At 40.1% G+C, this 15,621-nt stretch overlaps 2 protein-coding genes across 7 annotated transcripts in view; both read left to right on the forward strand.

Moving 5' to 3' along the window:
• ube2d4 (ubiquitin-conjugating enzyme E2D 4 (putative)) overlaps positions 1–5,417 on the forward strand; it is a 62,380-nt gene extending 56,963 nt beyond the window's left edge. For all 3 annotated transcript variants that reach the window (XM_058069726.1, XM_058069725.1, XM_058069724.1), the window contains exons 2-7: positions 1,677–1,740; positions 1,877–1,908; positions 1,994–2,071; positions 2,202–2,307; positions 3,499–3,592; positions 3,702–5,417. In XM_058069726.1, coding sequence (XP_057925709.1) covers positions 1,900–1,908; positions 1,994–2,071; positions 2,202–2,307; positions 3,499–3,592; positions 3,702–3,747 — 333 coding nt within the window. In that variant the 5' untranslated portion in view covers positions 1,677–1,740; positions 1,877–1,899 and the 3' untranslated portion in view covers positions 3,748–5,417. The remainder of the gene's footprint in view (positions 1–1,676; positions 1,741–1,876; positions 1,909–1,993; positions 2,072–2,201; positions 2,308–3,498; positions 3,593–3,701) is intronic.
• Positions 5,418–6,234: 817 nt separating this feature from the next.
• Positions 6,235–14,076, forward strand: dbnlb (drebrin-like b). 4 transcript variants are annotated; one of them, XM_058071704.1, is made up of 15 exons: positions 6,236–6,404; positions 7,480–7,535; positions 7,720–7,832; positions 7,915–7,989; positions 8,947–9,096; positions 9,741–9,818; positions 9,991–10,142; positions 10,222–10,276; positions 10,624–10,695; positions 11,410–11,524; positions 11,878–11,994; positions 12,233–12,307; positions 12,451–12,512; positions 12,586–12,670; positions 12,740–14,076. In XM_058071704.1, the coding sequence occupies exons 1-15, from the start codon at positions 6,322–6,324 to the stop codon at positions 12,874–12,876; spliced, it is 1,425 nt and encodes a 474-aa protein (XP_057927687.1). In that variant the 5' UTR covers positions 6,236–6,321; the 3' UTR covers positions 12,877–14,076. The 4 variants fall into 4 exon arrangements, with proteins under 4 accessions (XP_057927689.1, XP_057927687.1, XP_057927688.1 ...); XM_058071706.1 differs by lacking the exon at positions 11,878–11,994 and having other exon boundaries at positions 6,235–6,404; XM_058071705.1 differs by lacking the exon at positions 12,233–12,307.
• The last annotated feature ends 1,545 nt before the right edge of the window (positions 14,077–15,621 follow it).

Genomic DNA, 15,621 nt, shown 5'->3' on the forward strand with positions numbered 1-15,621 from the left:
TTACGGTAGGATACATTCACACTGCAGGTCAATTCTGCCTTTTTTGCTAATATGTGACTTGTATCTTTTATTGTCATCTGAACAGTTTGATTCCGATTTTGTAAAAGGTGTTCTACCTCATTCTTATGCATATATATCATATGTATTTAAATCTGATATGTATCTGATCTACTCCAGTCTGAACAGTCAGGTCGCATATAGGCGTGGTTTAGCATGCAAAACTTGGGCTACCTTCACACTGCATGGGATGATCTCAAATTCAGATTTGTATTAATATAATTCTTTTTAAATAGTTATAAACATTACCAAAAACTAGGCGAGGTTGGTACACGTCTGGCTTTTCCTGAGCTCCACCGCACAAACGGTAATACACGGTCATACACGATAAGTCTGGGTCTCCAGTCAGGAGCTCTTGAGCTGCCAGTAGCTCCGAAACACATCACAATTAGCTCTCTAAAGGCTTTATTCGTTTATTATCAACTCCAATACCCACTATTTTAGGAAGTTTTTTGCAGTTGGGAAGCACTTTGGGCGGAGCGGGCGTGCCTGGAGGCGAGCCGTGTGTGGAATAAATCAAAACAGACCATTTTGCTGAGAAGCACAAATCCAAGGAAATACAGTTGGAATAGGTGCAGATTCTGCAAAATCGAAAAAGTCTTCTGTGCAGGTTGTTGTGTGTAGCTGCTCTATAGGAGACCACAACTCAAATGGTCGAACAATTAGCATAATAGGTCTCCTTGAAAAGCAGATGTTGTTTACTATAAGTCATCAAAGTTTGAATCGAGACAACCTTACTCTACTTGGACTGTCAGACACCAGCTGATTTAAAGACAAAATCTTGAGAAGCTACGTAACTCGGCAATGTTGTTTATGCATTGCAGTGGTGTGAGGAGTGCAATGACCTCTACATTGGAGAGACAAAGAAACCCTTATACAAACGCATGTCACAGCATATGAGAGCAGTTTTTTCAGGCCCTGAGTCAGCAGTTCATTTGCATCTAAAAAAGAAGGGACCTTCCTTTAAGGCAATTGATGTACAATCCTGGACAAGGAGGACCGCCAATTTGAAATAAGCAATTTACGTTGAACTAAAAAAGGCCTTCCATAAATAGAGGACGATGTTTGTGCCATTGCCTTTTGTCTGCTTCAACAAGGTTGTAACATCTCCAGCCCCAAAATGTTCTTATTGGATGGCCACTCACAGGCTGTTTTGCCACCAGGTACAACAACCTATTGTTGTGCAGGATGACAATAGTCCACAACAACCACAATATTGACATTGTGGCCACCTCCAGGGAACACACCCATCAGAGACATAAATAGGAAGACCCCACACTTACAAACGTAGAACTGAAGAAGCCTTTTGGATTAAAGGTGACATGTCCTCAACAAAGAAGAAGAGTCCAGTTAAATCTACCAGTCTTCTTCAGACCACAAACCAGTTAAAATAGCGTCTCTGCTGGTTTCAGCACAGTCACACAGTCCATTTTGCCGCAATTGCTTCAAGATGCGATTACACGCACAGTGGAAAACTTCTTAATGAATAATTGTTAGACTAAGCTATCATAAATGGAGGATGTAGAAATAAATAATTGTTGGTTGGCTAAAATACTTTTTATGTCCAATCGAAGTTACAGCACATTGATGGCTGTGTGTATATGATTGTGTTCCGTTAGGAGCTGTCAGACCTGCAGAGGGACCCACCTGCACAGTGCTCTGCTGGACCAGTTGGAGATGATTGTAAGAATTCAGTTGTTTTCCAAGTGTATGCATACTGTATATTTTTCTCATCAAATGAAAATATGTCCTGTAAAGTTGATTAAACATGGAATTTCAGATACACTGATCCAGCATTGTCATTGTTTGTCTTTTTTAGTGTTTCATTGGCAGGCCACAATAATGGGTCCAGTAAGTGTTATTAGTTATATATTTTTTTATCTTATCTCTGTTCTGCAGCACAAACAACAACTCCTTGTGTTTTTTATGTCAATAGAGTGACAGCCCCTATCAGAATGGAGTGTTTTTCCTCACCATACACTTCCCCACAGATTATCCCTTCAAACCACCAAAAGTGAGTATCCATCAAATGTTTGTCTCATGAATTACGGGATTAAAAATGAACTCAATCTCACTATATAGTACTATCTTACTGTAATTTGTCTTGCTGAAAAATGACTTTGAAATTTCTTGTTGCATTATAGGTTGCATTTACAACAAAAATCTACCACCCTAATATTAACAGCAATGGAAGTATTTGTCTGGATATACTGAGATCACAGTGGTCACCTGCACTAACAGTATCAAAAGGTAAGGGAAAATAAATGTAGTATGTGGAATATAGACTCTAGGATGGACTGTCACAAAGTATTATTTTCCTGACGTAAACATACAAAACGTCTCATCTATATATAATGCACACTGCAATATACAGTTTTCTGTATTGCAAACTTCAGTGAGCTTCCTTAAACTGTTACCTTTGGGCACTACGAGATCTCACACAGTCAAAATGTGGTGAGATCTCTTGTTCAGGATAAAAACTGTCTTGTGATTATTAATAAATAAATGAATCACGATTTGTCATTAAATAATGCAAGTTACTGGTGACCAATCCTCTGCCTCTCGCCAAAAGTCGGGAGAGGCTCCAGCACACCCCCGCCACCATGGTGAGGACATTTGTCAATGAAGATGGATGGATGGATAAATAAATTAATCACAAATAAAAATAGATAATTTTGCCAGCCTTCACATAGAGCCATAAAAAATGTCTATTGTGTAAAAGTTAATTTTCTTCCCTAATATCATTCAATCACAAAATAAACCTTTATATATCTACATTTATTACACATCAACTGATTGTTTTTAAACATTGATGTTTGTAGCGCGTCGCTCATGAAAACCAAAAATCCATGTGAGGCCTAGGATGCTTTGATAGCGGCCTTCAGCTCATCTCTTTTGTGTCTGATGTTACTCATCTCCCTCTTGGCAATGCCCCACAGATTCTATATGGGGTTCAGGTCAGGTGAATTTGCAGGCCAGTCCAACACAGTAATACTGTTGTCAGTAAACCAGTCTCTAGTGGTTTTGCCACTGTGGTCAGGTGCCAGGTCATGTAGGTTTTCAGCAGATGGAAGCATGACGTGCTGCAAGATCTCCTGGTTGACATCACGTCATCACAGACTCAGGAAACTTCACATTGGAGTTTAGGTAGCTTGTTTAGCCTCTCCAGTCTTTCTCCAGACCCTTTAGCTTTGATTTCCAAATGAGAGACATTTGTCAGGGAACAGGATCTTGGACGACTGTCAAACAGTACAATTCCATTTTATCCAAAGGCCAGGTCAGACACTTGTTTTTTTTGAGCAATTAACAAACTGAGTACTTTGAGACCGAGTACTGTCTTTTCTCAATGTCATGTATTTGGACCACAAACTGCTTCGTAATTTACTTTTTCAGCCTTTCATAGTTTTGAGAGAAACTGAGAGAAAATCTGATTTTCCACAGTATTATTGTCAATCTGCTCCCTCCTCTGTGACCCAAACCCTGATGACCCTTTGGTACCAGAGATTGCTCACACATACAAGGCTGACAGGGAAAAGTAAGTGCACCTTTTTCCAACATAAGTTTAACATAACATTTATTATATTATGCTCTTAGAGTGCAATATGATTAAAGACCTTTTGCTAAACACTGATTGTCTTTTGCAGGTACAACAAATTAGCAAGAGAATGGACACAGAAGTATGCAATGTGAGATTGCCATGGAGATGGAAATACAAAAGGAGAACAAGAAAAACATGTTTGATTTGTAACTGGAAGCAAATGAACAGCAAAGGGGGGAAACAATCTAGAAAATGGACAACCTTGTGGACAAGGGCAAAATAATGATGTGCTGAGGATAACCAATGTGCTGTCCATTATGCCTGTATGGATCTCAGCAGGACCTGAAGGGCTTGTGGAGGCAATCCCTTACAGAATACTGGACACTATACTCACAGCCCATATACCACACTCGGACTTTAAATTGTTACTCACGCTGTTATTATTGCCACCTTCATACACATCATTCATTGTCATTTTGTTTTACTGCTTAGTGAGCAAAATGTTGGAAGGATTTGCGAAATTATATCACCTTGACCTTTGAGGTACTGCCTGTGTTTCACTGGATGTCTTCTAGTACTGTATCTCCATTTAATTAGTGGCCTTTCTGTGTTCTAATTTTCGGTCTACGTGCAATTGAGGCAGAATGTTCCCAGTTCACAATAATGGTGCAGTGCCATTACCAGCAGCTGATTGCATGGCACATACTGACTCTTATTTCCCCCAAAACAATGTGAAAATACAACAACAAAGGACTGATCTGATACTGTATCACCCTTTGCGTTTGGAATCACAACATGTGGTGGTATTGAAGGCACTGGAATGCTAAATGACCCCTGCTCCTCAAAGGTCAGATGGCAATTACATTTTTCTCTCACACTGTCATTGCTCATAAGAATCCATTCATTGCTCCTCTGCCAAATGTTACTGTTACATTGCTGGTATGGTCACAGATACTCAGTACATGGCTACGCTGTGTGTTTACTCCTCAATACATTTACTCAGGTATTGAACTGAATCATCAGCCTTTTATAAGCAGTGACCCGTGGTGAGAAAAAGTACCCATACTGTTAGCTCTCCTTGTATATTCCTAAAACAAAATAATGTCCTAAAGGCAAACTGATATTTGTTATTTTATGAAAGTATTACTTTTGTTGGCAAGAGGGTCCCCTTCACACTTTTCACCTTTTACATTTATTTTCTGAACAAACTATTGATGTGAACAACTTTACAACGTACATGCTACTGATGCTTTTGTGTTGATACTGTAAAGTGGAACTGAAGTAACGCTTTTCAGGGTAAGTTAGACATTTTCATCATTTTTGTCAGTGTCAGGTGTAATAATCATAATTACACATCTGCACAAATATATATTTTTTTGTGGTAAACAACCTCAGCTGACAGTTGACCGGTTTATCTGGTTGCAACATTTGTGTTTTCTTTACAATTTTTAGTTTTAGCCATTTCATGTTAATGTCATCTGATCATGATTGGAATGTGTCATAAAATAATCTTAGTTGGAATATGATACCATTGTTACTATTGGATAAACTAGTTAGGATGTGCTATTTTTGTTTTCATCAATGTGCTGATGCTGCCAATATAAAGGGAATTATTTAATAGCATAATGGGGAATAAATGCATCATTTTACCCATCCAAAATAGTCCATAGCATGAAAATATAGTAGCTTTATTATTAGATTTTAGATCATGTTTTAGATCTCAAATATAGTTTGTCATTGGTAGTTTTAAGGAAAATTGTCCTAATCACAGTATAATAACGTTTTGAAAAGCTACATTGAAGTAAAGGTCATTTTTCTCCTGTTTGTGTACATTGTTTATCTGGCTATTTTTTAAGCTCCGCCAACTTAACTACACAGCCTCAAATCCATCATACCACTGATGCTACCATTACTATTGTGCGCCATAGCATTTTATAGGCAACTTAGCGTGCTTTGCACGCTAAACTACTTTCTCTCAGCCACTTGCCAAATATCAGGGATTTTGTTACCATTCATCTGCCTAACATCTGATTAAACTTTTAGCCTTAACCCTCATTTGTATATTGTGTATAGAAAAAAGTGTCAAAACCTAAATTAGATGTCATGACTGATTAATTTTATTTGTGAAGCTGAAAAACGGCATTTAAAATGTTTCTTAATTCAGGGCTGGCTTTTGTGCATCTTAAATTATGAAATTGTTGTGCTTGAACTGTAACCTTGAGCGTTCGCATCTTTTCACTTTGTCCACACAGGATAACTATTGACGTGAATAAAATGCATTGGTTTACCGGTTTTTTCAGTGAGCATTTATGTATTTTTTGACAGTCGTAACCCAAATCATAGTAAATGATGACGCTGCAGATTTTTAACAAGTCACGTCTGCAAGGGTGCGTTGGATTTGTTTAGTAGTCCGCTTCTGAGGGAGATAACAGAAGTGCCGTCATTTACAGTCTTTTAAAACTATGCCGAACATTTACAGTCAATGTGTTGAATCAGAAAAACAATCATACACTTAATTAGTGTATTGCTATAGTTGGCATGTAGCGAGACACACAAACCCCGCTTCTCCGCGCTGTCTACGTGAAGATGACGCGCCATGGAAGTACCCATTATCAGAGCTTGTGTCCTCTCCAGCTGAAAGGAAACGTCATTGCCACTCCTCCCACTAGTAGGAAGGGCGCATCCGGGATAGGATAGCTAGCTGGCTAGCTCAACTCAACATAGCCATGGCAGTTAACCTCAGCAAAAATGGCAGCGCTTTAACAGCAGCGTATCAGGAAGTCGTAAATGAAAAATCAGACACCAACTGGTAAGGATCAGCATCAAGATGCTAATCTGTAAGGCGTAACAATGAGACATTGCGTCCGCGTTAATGTTGGCTAGCACGGAGCACGTCAGTCGTCAAGTAACGAAGTTGTCGGCAGTTTTGAACAAATATTGACGTTCTTGATTAATCCTTTACGTTATGTTACTTTGTAAACCATGGTGTGCGTTTGTTCTTGCCTATTTACTATCAGTCTTGTTTGTCACCATTTTCACACATGATAGGCTAAGTTCATCAAAGCCCTAAGTAACATGCGTCTCTCAATAATATTTAAAGGTGAATGGGGCCAGCATTTTCTGTGATGGTTTGCATACAGCTTTGTGTTTTTCTGTTTAAAAAAAAAAGCAAGTACAGGAGACATGAACAGGACTGTCAACTTGAAACCATTTCCGTAGTATACCGAGTCAGCAGACCTGCTCACGTCTAGTGTCGTTGGTCTGAAAGTTTGACGTTTCCACCACGATCTACCCCACTTCCTGGCATACATGGATGTGGCAATTGTGACTAATTTAAACAAAATAACTTTATATTGTTTGCGTCATTATATTGTTATACTGTTTATGGAATCAGATTTAAGCTATTTGGTCATTTCAGCTGCAGGTCCTTGGTTTACCTAGTGCATTGTCCTGACTTCAAAGCATGCAAGGGCAAGTGTATTAGATCATAATTGTTGCACCACAGCTGTAGCCTTTGGCAAGTGTGCATTGAATGTCGATAGATTTTTAGTTGTGTTGAGGGGTCTATTCTTATTGTGTGCGTTCAAGATAGCTGAATGGCAGCACATCTCTAAAGCACGTGCAACATGACAACTGTACAGCTATTTAATTATGCGGTATGAGTCTGTGCAGACACCATTATGGCCGCATCTGCACTGCGAGACCCTCGGTGCACACAGTCAGTTATCCTCACCGCCATGATTAGTTTCTTGCCGCATGTATGGTGTCAGTTTTTGACTCGTGCATTCAGCCGAAACAAATGACAAACATGACAGCTTAGCACCAACATGATTTTGGTGGCTTGTTGACAGCTAATTGCAACATAATTTATTGGATCTTCTCAGGGCCTTATTCACCTACGAGGGAAACAGTAATGACATCCGCCTGGCAGATAAAGGAGGTGAGTTGTTAATGTTGTCATCACATTTCTATTACATCACCACAACAATAGCTGGAATATCAGCACAAGGGAACCGCTTTGCTTGCCTCGGCTGTCTCAATTCATTTGCAAAGGGAAAAATGTTCCCTGTTACACAACCAACCACAGCGGCCATTTAACTATTCCCACAATGTTTTTGTATCAGATGGAGGACTGGAGGAGCTGGTTGAAGAGCTTAACAGTGGAAAAGTAATGTATGCATTCTGTCGGGTGGAAGATCCAAACTCTGGTCTGCCAAAATATGTCCTCATTAACTGGGTTAGTGTCGCAGTCCACCACTGTGCATTTGTGCTCTCCGTTCCATAAACTTGTCATTACAAACCACTTGTCTGTGTCTCAGACTGGGGAAGGAGTGAATGATGCAAGGAAAGGACTTTGTGCAAATCATGTGAGCTCCATGGCCAACTTTCTTAAGGTAATACTGCAGTCTACCATCTGTTTTTTTATGCTGAATTTCACATCGTTAAAAGTTAGGTTGGGCGATATGGACCTTAGCATATATTTTAAAATATATATATATCCATCCGTACATTTATCATTTATACCATCATTTTCTTATCATAGGAAGAATCTATACAGGTTCATAAAAAATATCCCCCAAACCTAATTAAAAAAAAATAGCACTTTTTTTGGAATCGTGCCCATCATCTGCAATTTTTACTTGAGCCATGAATTCTTGTGGCTTTCTCTTTTCTGTGCACTCTAAAAATATGAAAACTGACTAGCTTCACCACAGACCTGTGTTCATGTCTCACATAGGGATTGTGGATGATGGGCAAAATTCCGAAATAGCTTTTTCCACTTTTCTGACCTGTAAATGTTCTTAGGATGTTGTATTCTTGTGTTAAACGATGCCAACAACATTTCAGAAAATGAGGTTTTCGCATTTGGAAGTGAGCCCAGAAAGAAGTTTGGGATGGCTCTGAACGTTTAAAAAACTTTATTAAAACCTAACATGTCGCAGTGAGCCGGACAGTCTGTGTGGGACCAATCACAGTGAGTGTGTGTGTGCCCAGAGGCGGGCCCTGGGTGGAATAAATTAAAACAAGCTGATTTAATTTATTCCAAGGAAATGCAGCTGGAATGAGTGCAGATTCTGGATGATCAAGAAAACATTCTGCGCGGGTTATCATGTGTAGCTGCTCTATAGGAGTCCACTACAATACAACAATCCAAAGGGACGAAATGAGCATAATAGGTCCCCTTTAATCTTTTGAGGGCCCTGTTCATCAATACTGAAGGCATCTGTGGAAAGAAAAAGATAGTTGTGTCAGCGTCATAAAACATGCGTTTGGATGGAGACCAACTTAGCGCTTTTTGTCAGACTATTTGTATAAACATTAAATGGAGTTTATATCTCGCTGCATTTCAGGGGGCCCACGTCACAGTAAATGCCCGTGCCGAAGAGGATGTAGAACCTGAGGTGATCATGCAGAAGGTGGCCAAAGCCTCAGGAGCCAACTACAGTTTCCACAAAGAAGCCTCCAGCCGCTTCCAGGACAGTGGCCCTCAGGGTCCTGTGGTAGGCCTTAGTCCCTAGTAACCTCTACCATACTGATAGTCGGCATCTGTTTGGGATCTTGGGAAAACAGCATCTTTGCACTTGAATGGAGGAATATGAAATGCATCAATTTTGCGTCGGGCACTGTAACTGCCGCCAACAGATTTATACATGTCCCTGTTAATTTTGTGGTGAGAATACGGTTTTATTTGTTTCAGACATGAAGGAGCAGCATATTCAGTCCTACCCCCTTCTCCTTGTCTGTTAGTCATTTCACCTACACTATTTACTTTGCTTATATTAAAATTTAAGCTTGTTTAGCAAATTATGTTGGTGGTTCTCTCAAGATGTGCATTTAGATGCCTTGCAGTAAATTTGCACTTTACAGCAGTGTTACACAGGAATGGCGTCACTGTTTATAAAATAAGTTATAGGTTTGTTACTGAAATGTTGCACTACTACTATTACTATCCACTACTACTACGACTCACCTCTTTTAAAGTTTAGTTTTTGTGGAATGGTCTCCTTTGGAATAAGGATTATTAAGCGTTAATCCCAAAATGTGTAGCGCATTCTAATACCTGTTCAGTTGACTCAGTTGTCAGTGCAAGTGTAAGATTTTAGGTTCCACTCCAATTCACTGATGTTCGTTCTGCTTTCTGTAGGGATCTGTGTACCAGAAGACCAACGCTATGTCAGAAATCAGGAAGACCAACAAGGACACATTCTGGGCACAAGCAGAGGTACTGTTGCTCCTCAACTTTTCACCTACAGCCCACTGTAATCCAAAGACACTTTTAGACAAATATATTGAAATACAACATATATTTTTTTAGATTGTCTTGGTGTGTCCTTTGACAAGACTTTAATTCCCAGGTTATGAAAAAATGTAATTGTTTTCTTTTGGCTCCAAAGAAAGAGGAGGAGAGGCGTCGCCTGGAGGAGAGGCGCAAGGCAGAGGAGGAGCGCCAGCACCTGGAGAAGGAGAGGAAAGACAGGGAGGTCAAGGAGGCAGCACTGAGGGACAAAAGGGACAAGGAGAGAGCCGTTCAAATTGAGCAACAGAAGTAAGTGTCGGCAACTGAAGGAGAGACTTATTAGTTTTTCAGAATCCAAATGTGTCGAATTAAAATGGTTATTTGACAGGAAGTACCAGCAGCAGCAGGAGGCTGAGAGCAGAGAGCAAGAGAAACAACGCAAGGTGAGTGTCAATCTGGCCTTAATTTTGGATAGAGATGCTCTTGAATGTGAAAAAGAGCAACCAAATAAACTTACTTAGTTGTGAAAGGTTCTGCAATAGGGTATTTAATGTGTTAACAGTGCTAACTTTATAGCTAACTTTAACAGGCAAGTATGCTAGGTTAGTCTCTTAGTCGAAGAAAATGAAACCTTTTTTATACACAAAGCTGTCTTATGTTAAGTGGTGGGAATATACATTGTGTGACCTCATCCAGCAAGTAGTAGTAGCTGGTAGTGCACAGATTTTCATGAAAATGTCAGGAGAGGAGCTGAAGTGTGTAATGTCAACATTAATGTGACCACCATCAGGAGCAGCAAGAGGAGAATCGGGCAGCCCAGAAGGATGCAGTCATTCGAGGTGAATCTGTGGAAAAAGCCAACGTGAGTCCCTCCTCGCTTCAATGTGTTCTATTATATGTTTATCTTCTCATGCTACACTGACATTTCTTTCTGTACCTTCTTGTGAGATGAAATACACTTCCTGATCAAATTTTTAAGACAGTTTGTATCTAAAATTACTTCTTCCATAACATGCGCAGTGCTGTGTAGACACACTCAATTGGAGGACCGCTTTCTTTCATTTTTAAATCTGCTTTTGTCTTATTCCATGAAGTCATCATAAAATTGGCAAGCTACCTTCAATATAAGAATTTTGTTTTAGCAATTTTCAGTTAGCAGTATACAGACCGTGGTAACGGTAACCTGCATTGACTGACCACAACAAAATATTACACCCTTCTATACGTTGCAGTATGCACCTTGCGATCTTAAACGTGTTTCATAACGTACATGGTGCATTTCACAGCCGGCACAATCGTGCATCAGTCACTGACAGTTTTTTTTTTTTGGTCTGCTTGCTTCGGCTAGTTTTGCTGGTGATATGTTTTTCATATTTTTTACTCTTGGCTTGTTATTATATGTGCCCTTCTGTGTTTGCTTTTGGAATAAGTATATTAAGTATCTGAGGTCTTTCTTTGTGATCTAGAACCTTGTTTGGTTCAACAAGTTTGACCTCCAGAGGTTCCAGTGTGAATGTATTTTATGATTGTTCTTATTTTAACATTGAATAACTGATCAGGCGATGTTTCCGTGTAGGAGGCAGCTTCTCTCATCTCTCAGCGTGCTATGAACCCTAGAGAGATGTTCAAGCAGAGAGAAAGGGGAATAGCTCCCAATGACTCTTCTGTTGCCCCTGGGGGCACCCAGCCAGGTATGCTCCCCACATTCGCCGCCATTACAAAGTGGAACTGCACTTTTTTGGAGGAAAAACATTGCCCATCATTCACAATCCTTATGTGAAACATGAACATGTATTTATTTCCCTTTTCTGTGGATTATAACACAAGAAAACAATTTAAAAAAATCCCCAAAAGTGCAATTCCCCCTTTAAATGTCAACCGCTCCTTCATTTCCGCTTTCTGGCGGCAGTGGCTCCAACCGGCATTCTTCTGTAGAGCTCTACCTGTCCATGATCACACCTAAACTCTCTGTCTCCATCTTGTGTCTCCTTTTCTTTTCTCTCCATTTGTGCATGTTTGGGACTCGATGTGCGTCTTTACGCAGGGCGTCTGCAAAGCACTTTTCTCTCTAAGCAAACATACAAACCCGAGCAGGCCAGCTCCCCTCAACGTCAAGCGTCCCCAGTGCCAGCAGTCTCTGCCTCCCCTGTCCATGCTGCAGGTGTGAGCTTACACACACGCGTGCACGCACACACTGTCTCTCTCACCAAACTCAAGTTCCATGCTTTTTTTTTAATTGCCGTCACCACTTTTCATTGTGCTTTCAGTCAATCCCGACATTATTATTAGCCAATAGTGCCCTCATGTCTCCTACCAGTGGTGCTTTTTATCCTGTGTGGGCTTATGGGTGTGTTCCTGTGTGTATATGCATGTCTGTGCTTGTGTTTTCGGGTGATAAGAGCCAGATGTGGATGATGGACAGTCCAGGTGTGAGTATGACGCACAGGAGGCGGCCCCTGAGGACCAGTTAAAAGGTGGGGCACCAGCTGTCGTTTTAACCTGCCCTCTTATTGGCTTGGATAAACTGGATTTACCATCACACTCTCTGGAGGTCGTTGGGATCTGCTGCCGCCTTGTGGTAGACTCATTACAACTGTTTTTTTTTTGTCCTATTCAGTTGAGGAGGTGCCAGCTGCAAGCCCCTGTGTCCAGGAGCCTTTTTATGAAGAACCTGCTCAGGTATTTGCTCAGTGCAGCACAAAATGTCCTATGATGATGCAATGATTTCTGAATAGGAATTGTAATTCTGCAGATTGACGAGAACAACTATGAGGTGACTACAGATGAGACGTCTGATAGAGGCATCTGTGCCCGGGCCTTATATGACTACCAGGCTGGTAGGCTACGTTTTGTATTAATTCCTTTAAGAGAATAAACAACACTGAAAATGATCATTTATTCCCCAGCTGACGACACAGAGATTTCCTTCGATCCTGATGAGATCATCACAGGGATCGAGATGATAGATGAGGGATGGTGGCGAGGTTACGGTCCTGATGGCCATTTTGGAATGTTCCCAGCCAACTATGTTGAGCTCGTATAAGCCTGCACACTTCTCTCAGTCACACAGGGAACCTCCCATTCCGGCAAGCCACATTACGGAGCAATGAATGGACAGCCAATCTGGGCCAGGATATTTGAAATAGTCTTCATTTCAAGCCAGCTTTATCAACGTGTTCGTGTTTTAAAGCGGTAAAAGCCTTCTTCAACACTTTACCTGTAAATGTGATTCCATGTTGTGTTAAATCTTGAATTTGAATTTGTGAGTGTAAACAGCATTTCAGGTCCACATTCCTTTCAAAGTGACTAATCGGTGAGGTATTATTTTATTGTTACGTGTCGTAGCAACAGCAGCAGCTTGCGTGTGATTCAGGGAGGAAAAAAAAAAACTAAGATGATGGTACGAGTTTTTTGTTGCCTTTGTTTTTCAGACGACCAAATCTCCCTTTTTATGTGACCTTAGATCATGTATGCATTTCGCAGTTTTAGACTGGTTGAAGTGAAATTTACAAAAATCACACTGTGTGCTCCCTTCTGGGTTCTTGACTGTTTTGATGTGAGGTGGTGCTGACTGAATATCAGATTAATTTGATGTGAATGTGTAGGCTGACTTCTTGGTTTCTTCATTCCAATCATCTTTTCTAAGATGAGTGTAGAAGAAGAAAGCGCTTCAATCGGCACGGTTGTTTTCATTCATTGTTCCGGAATCTGGCAGGTGTGTAGTGTTATCACAGTTAAGCCCACAATTATTCATCTCGATTTTGAGTTGAAAGTGAGGTATATTTGTTGTTCAATACCTTTTACATTTTTTGACTAAAGTTTCTTATACACAAATTAAAACTTATTCAGAACAGGCATATACAATGTTTAAATATTTAATTGGAATGTTCTAAATGATGCTAGAAGTGATCTGGATCCTTCATAAAAAGTGTCATTTTCAGCTAAAAGATAGACATTCAACTGATAAAAGGAAAAAATACTTTCACTCCAAAATTGGCCAGCATGAATCATTTTGGGCTTAACTGTCTAAAGATGTTACCTTGCGATAACGAGGCCAAATTAATGCAATGAGTAAAAGCCTTCAGTGACATTTTAAAAGACCACAAAAATCTATTTGATCTTGAAACAACCTTGTAGCTTTTTAAAAAGTATGAATCACAATCATCCAAAGGAAAAACATGGACCACAGCGTCATTTATCAGAGTATTGTAATGCATCCTTTGTAATAAAACTAATAAACACACATTGTGGTTATCTTTTCACATTTAAATAACACCCCAAAAAAATCACAAAGGGATTTTCAGAGATTTAACAGAAACCTAGATCTTCAATCAGCTTCCTGGAATGAAATACAGCCCGGGGAATTTACCCCCCTTTGAATTAGTTTCATTTCACATGAAAAACGCTTTTTGCCTCTCCTAACTGCGTCAAGTACTTCAATATGAAGTGGCGTATGTACGTTGTCCACGTGATGGTATTTTCCACACATCCTCCTGTTGATCTACTTGTAGTGTACTAACACGTCCTATTGTACAGTATATTAGAACACAATGTACTCACATTTATATCTTTGCATGGAATCCACCCAAATAATTTGGTTCTACCAAAATTACAATTTCTTGCCAATCAATCATGCTGCGCCTACATCAGCTGGGTCCAAACGTTTTCCACTGAGGGCCACGTACGGAAACTTTAAGGGCGCAGAACCCACTTTGATACATTTTGTACATTAGAAATGCTAAATGAATCAAATGTTGGTGCTGAAGAAAACACCAACATATGTGTTATACTAGTAGGTGACGTAGCAAATTGTCATGTGTAATTGTACTGGTATATCTCAATAAGAATGAATTGTATTTTTACAGTATGCAGAAGGACAATACAAATAAAGCTACGACTGCAAATGGCCCCCGGGCTGCACTCGGGACACCCCTGACGTCGACGAAAAAGTAGTTTGTTTCGGGCCTTGACAGAAATACATGCCAGTTCTACTATTGATTCCAAGGAGGCTGACGCACGAGTTCTTGCCACAGTCAGGGCATCAGCAAGGGTTCGATTCTCCGCTTGGGCATCTTTGTGGAGTTTGCATGTACTGCCTGCGTGCGTGATGCGGTTTCCTCCCACATTCCAAAAACATGTTAGGTTCACTGGCGACTCTAAATTGTCCATAGGTATGAATGTGAGTATGAATAATAGTCTATATGCTCTGCCATTGGCTGGCGACAAATATAGAGTACCCCACCTCTCGCCTGAAGTCAGCTGGGATAGGCTCCAGCATACACCCACGACCCAAGTGAGGATATGCTGCATGAAAAATGGATGCATGGTTGTTTCTTTGCATGCAGCACATACTGTTTGTCTGCATTTAACAATATTTTGTTGATGCAGACAACACAAAATATCACAAAAACAGAAGAAAAATCCCAACAGCACAAATTTGGTACTTTTGCCATTTCACTAATGTGATCATTTTGAAATGTCATTGTCTATCCGCAATAGAGGGCATCCCCTTTGTGTCACAGATCAAACACATTCAGTAGAAATCTTTTTTGTGTGTGTGTTACCTAATGTGTGTACATTGCTTATTGTTTTCCATGAGACAAATCGAGCTAAAATGTAAGGCAGAAATGACCCAATTCTCCTAAAGCCTCATGACTGATGTAGTTACTGGCTGTACTTATATATGTGTCAGAAATCGCTGCTTCTGCATTGTCCTGATGTCATATTTTTAGCATTGGGACAAAGGCCAGTAGAGATGCTTTTTCAAGAAGTGTTCATTTTCCTCTTC

Source organism: Doryrhamphus excisus, chromosome 4 (assembly GCF_030265055.1).
Source record: "Doryrhamphus excisus isolate RoL2022-K1 chromosome 4, RoL_Dexc_1.0, whole genome shotgun sequence".
NCBI classification, from domain to species: Eukaryota; Metazoa; Chordata; class Actinopteri; order Syngnathiformes; family Syngnathidae; genus Doryrhamphus; species Doryrhamphus excisus.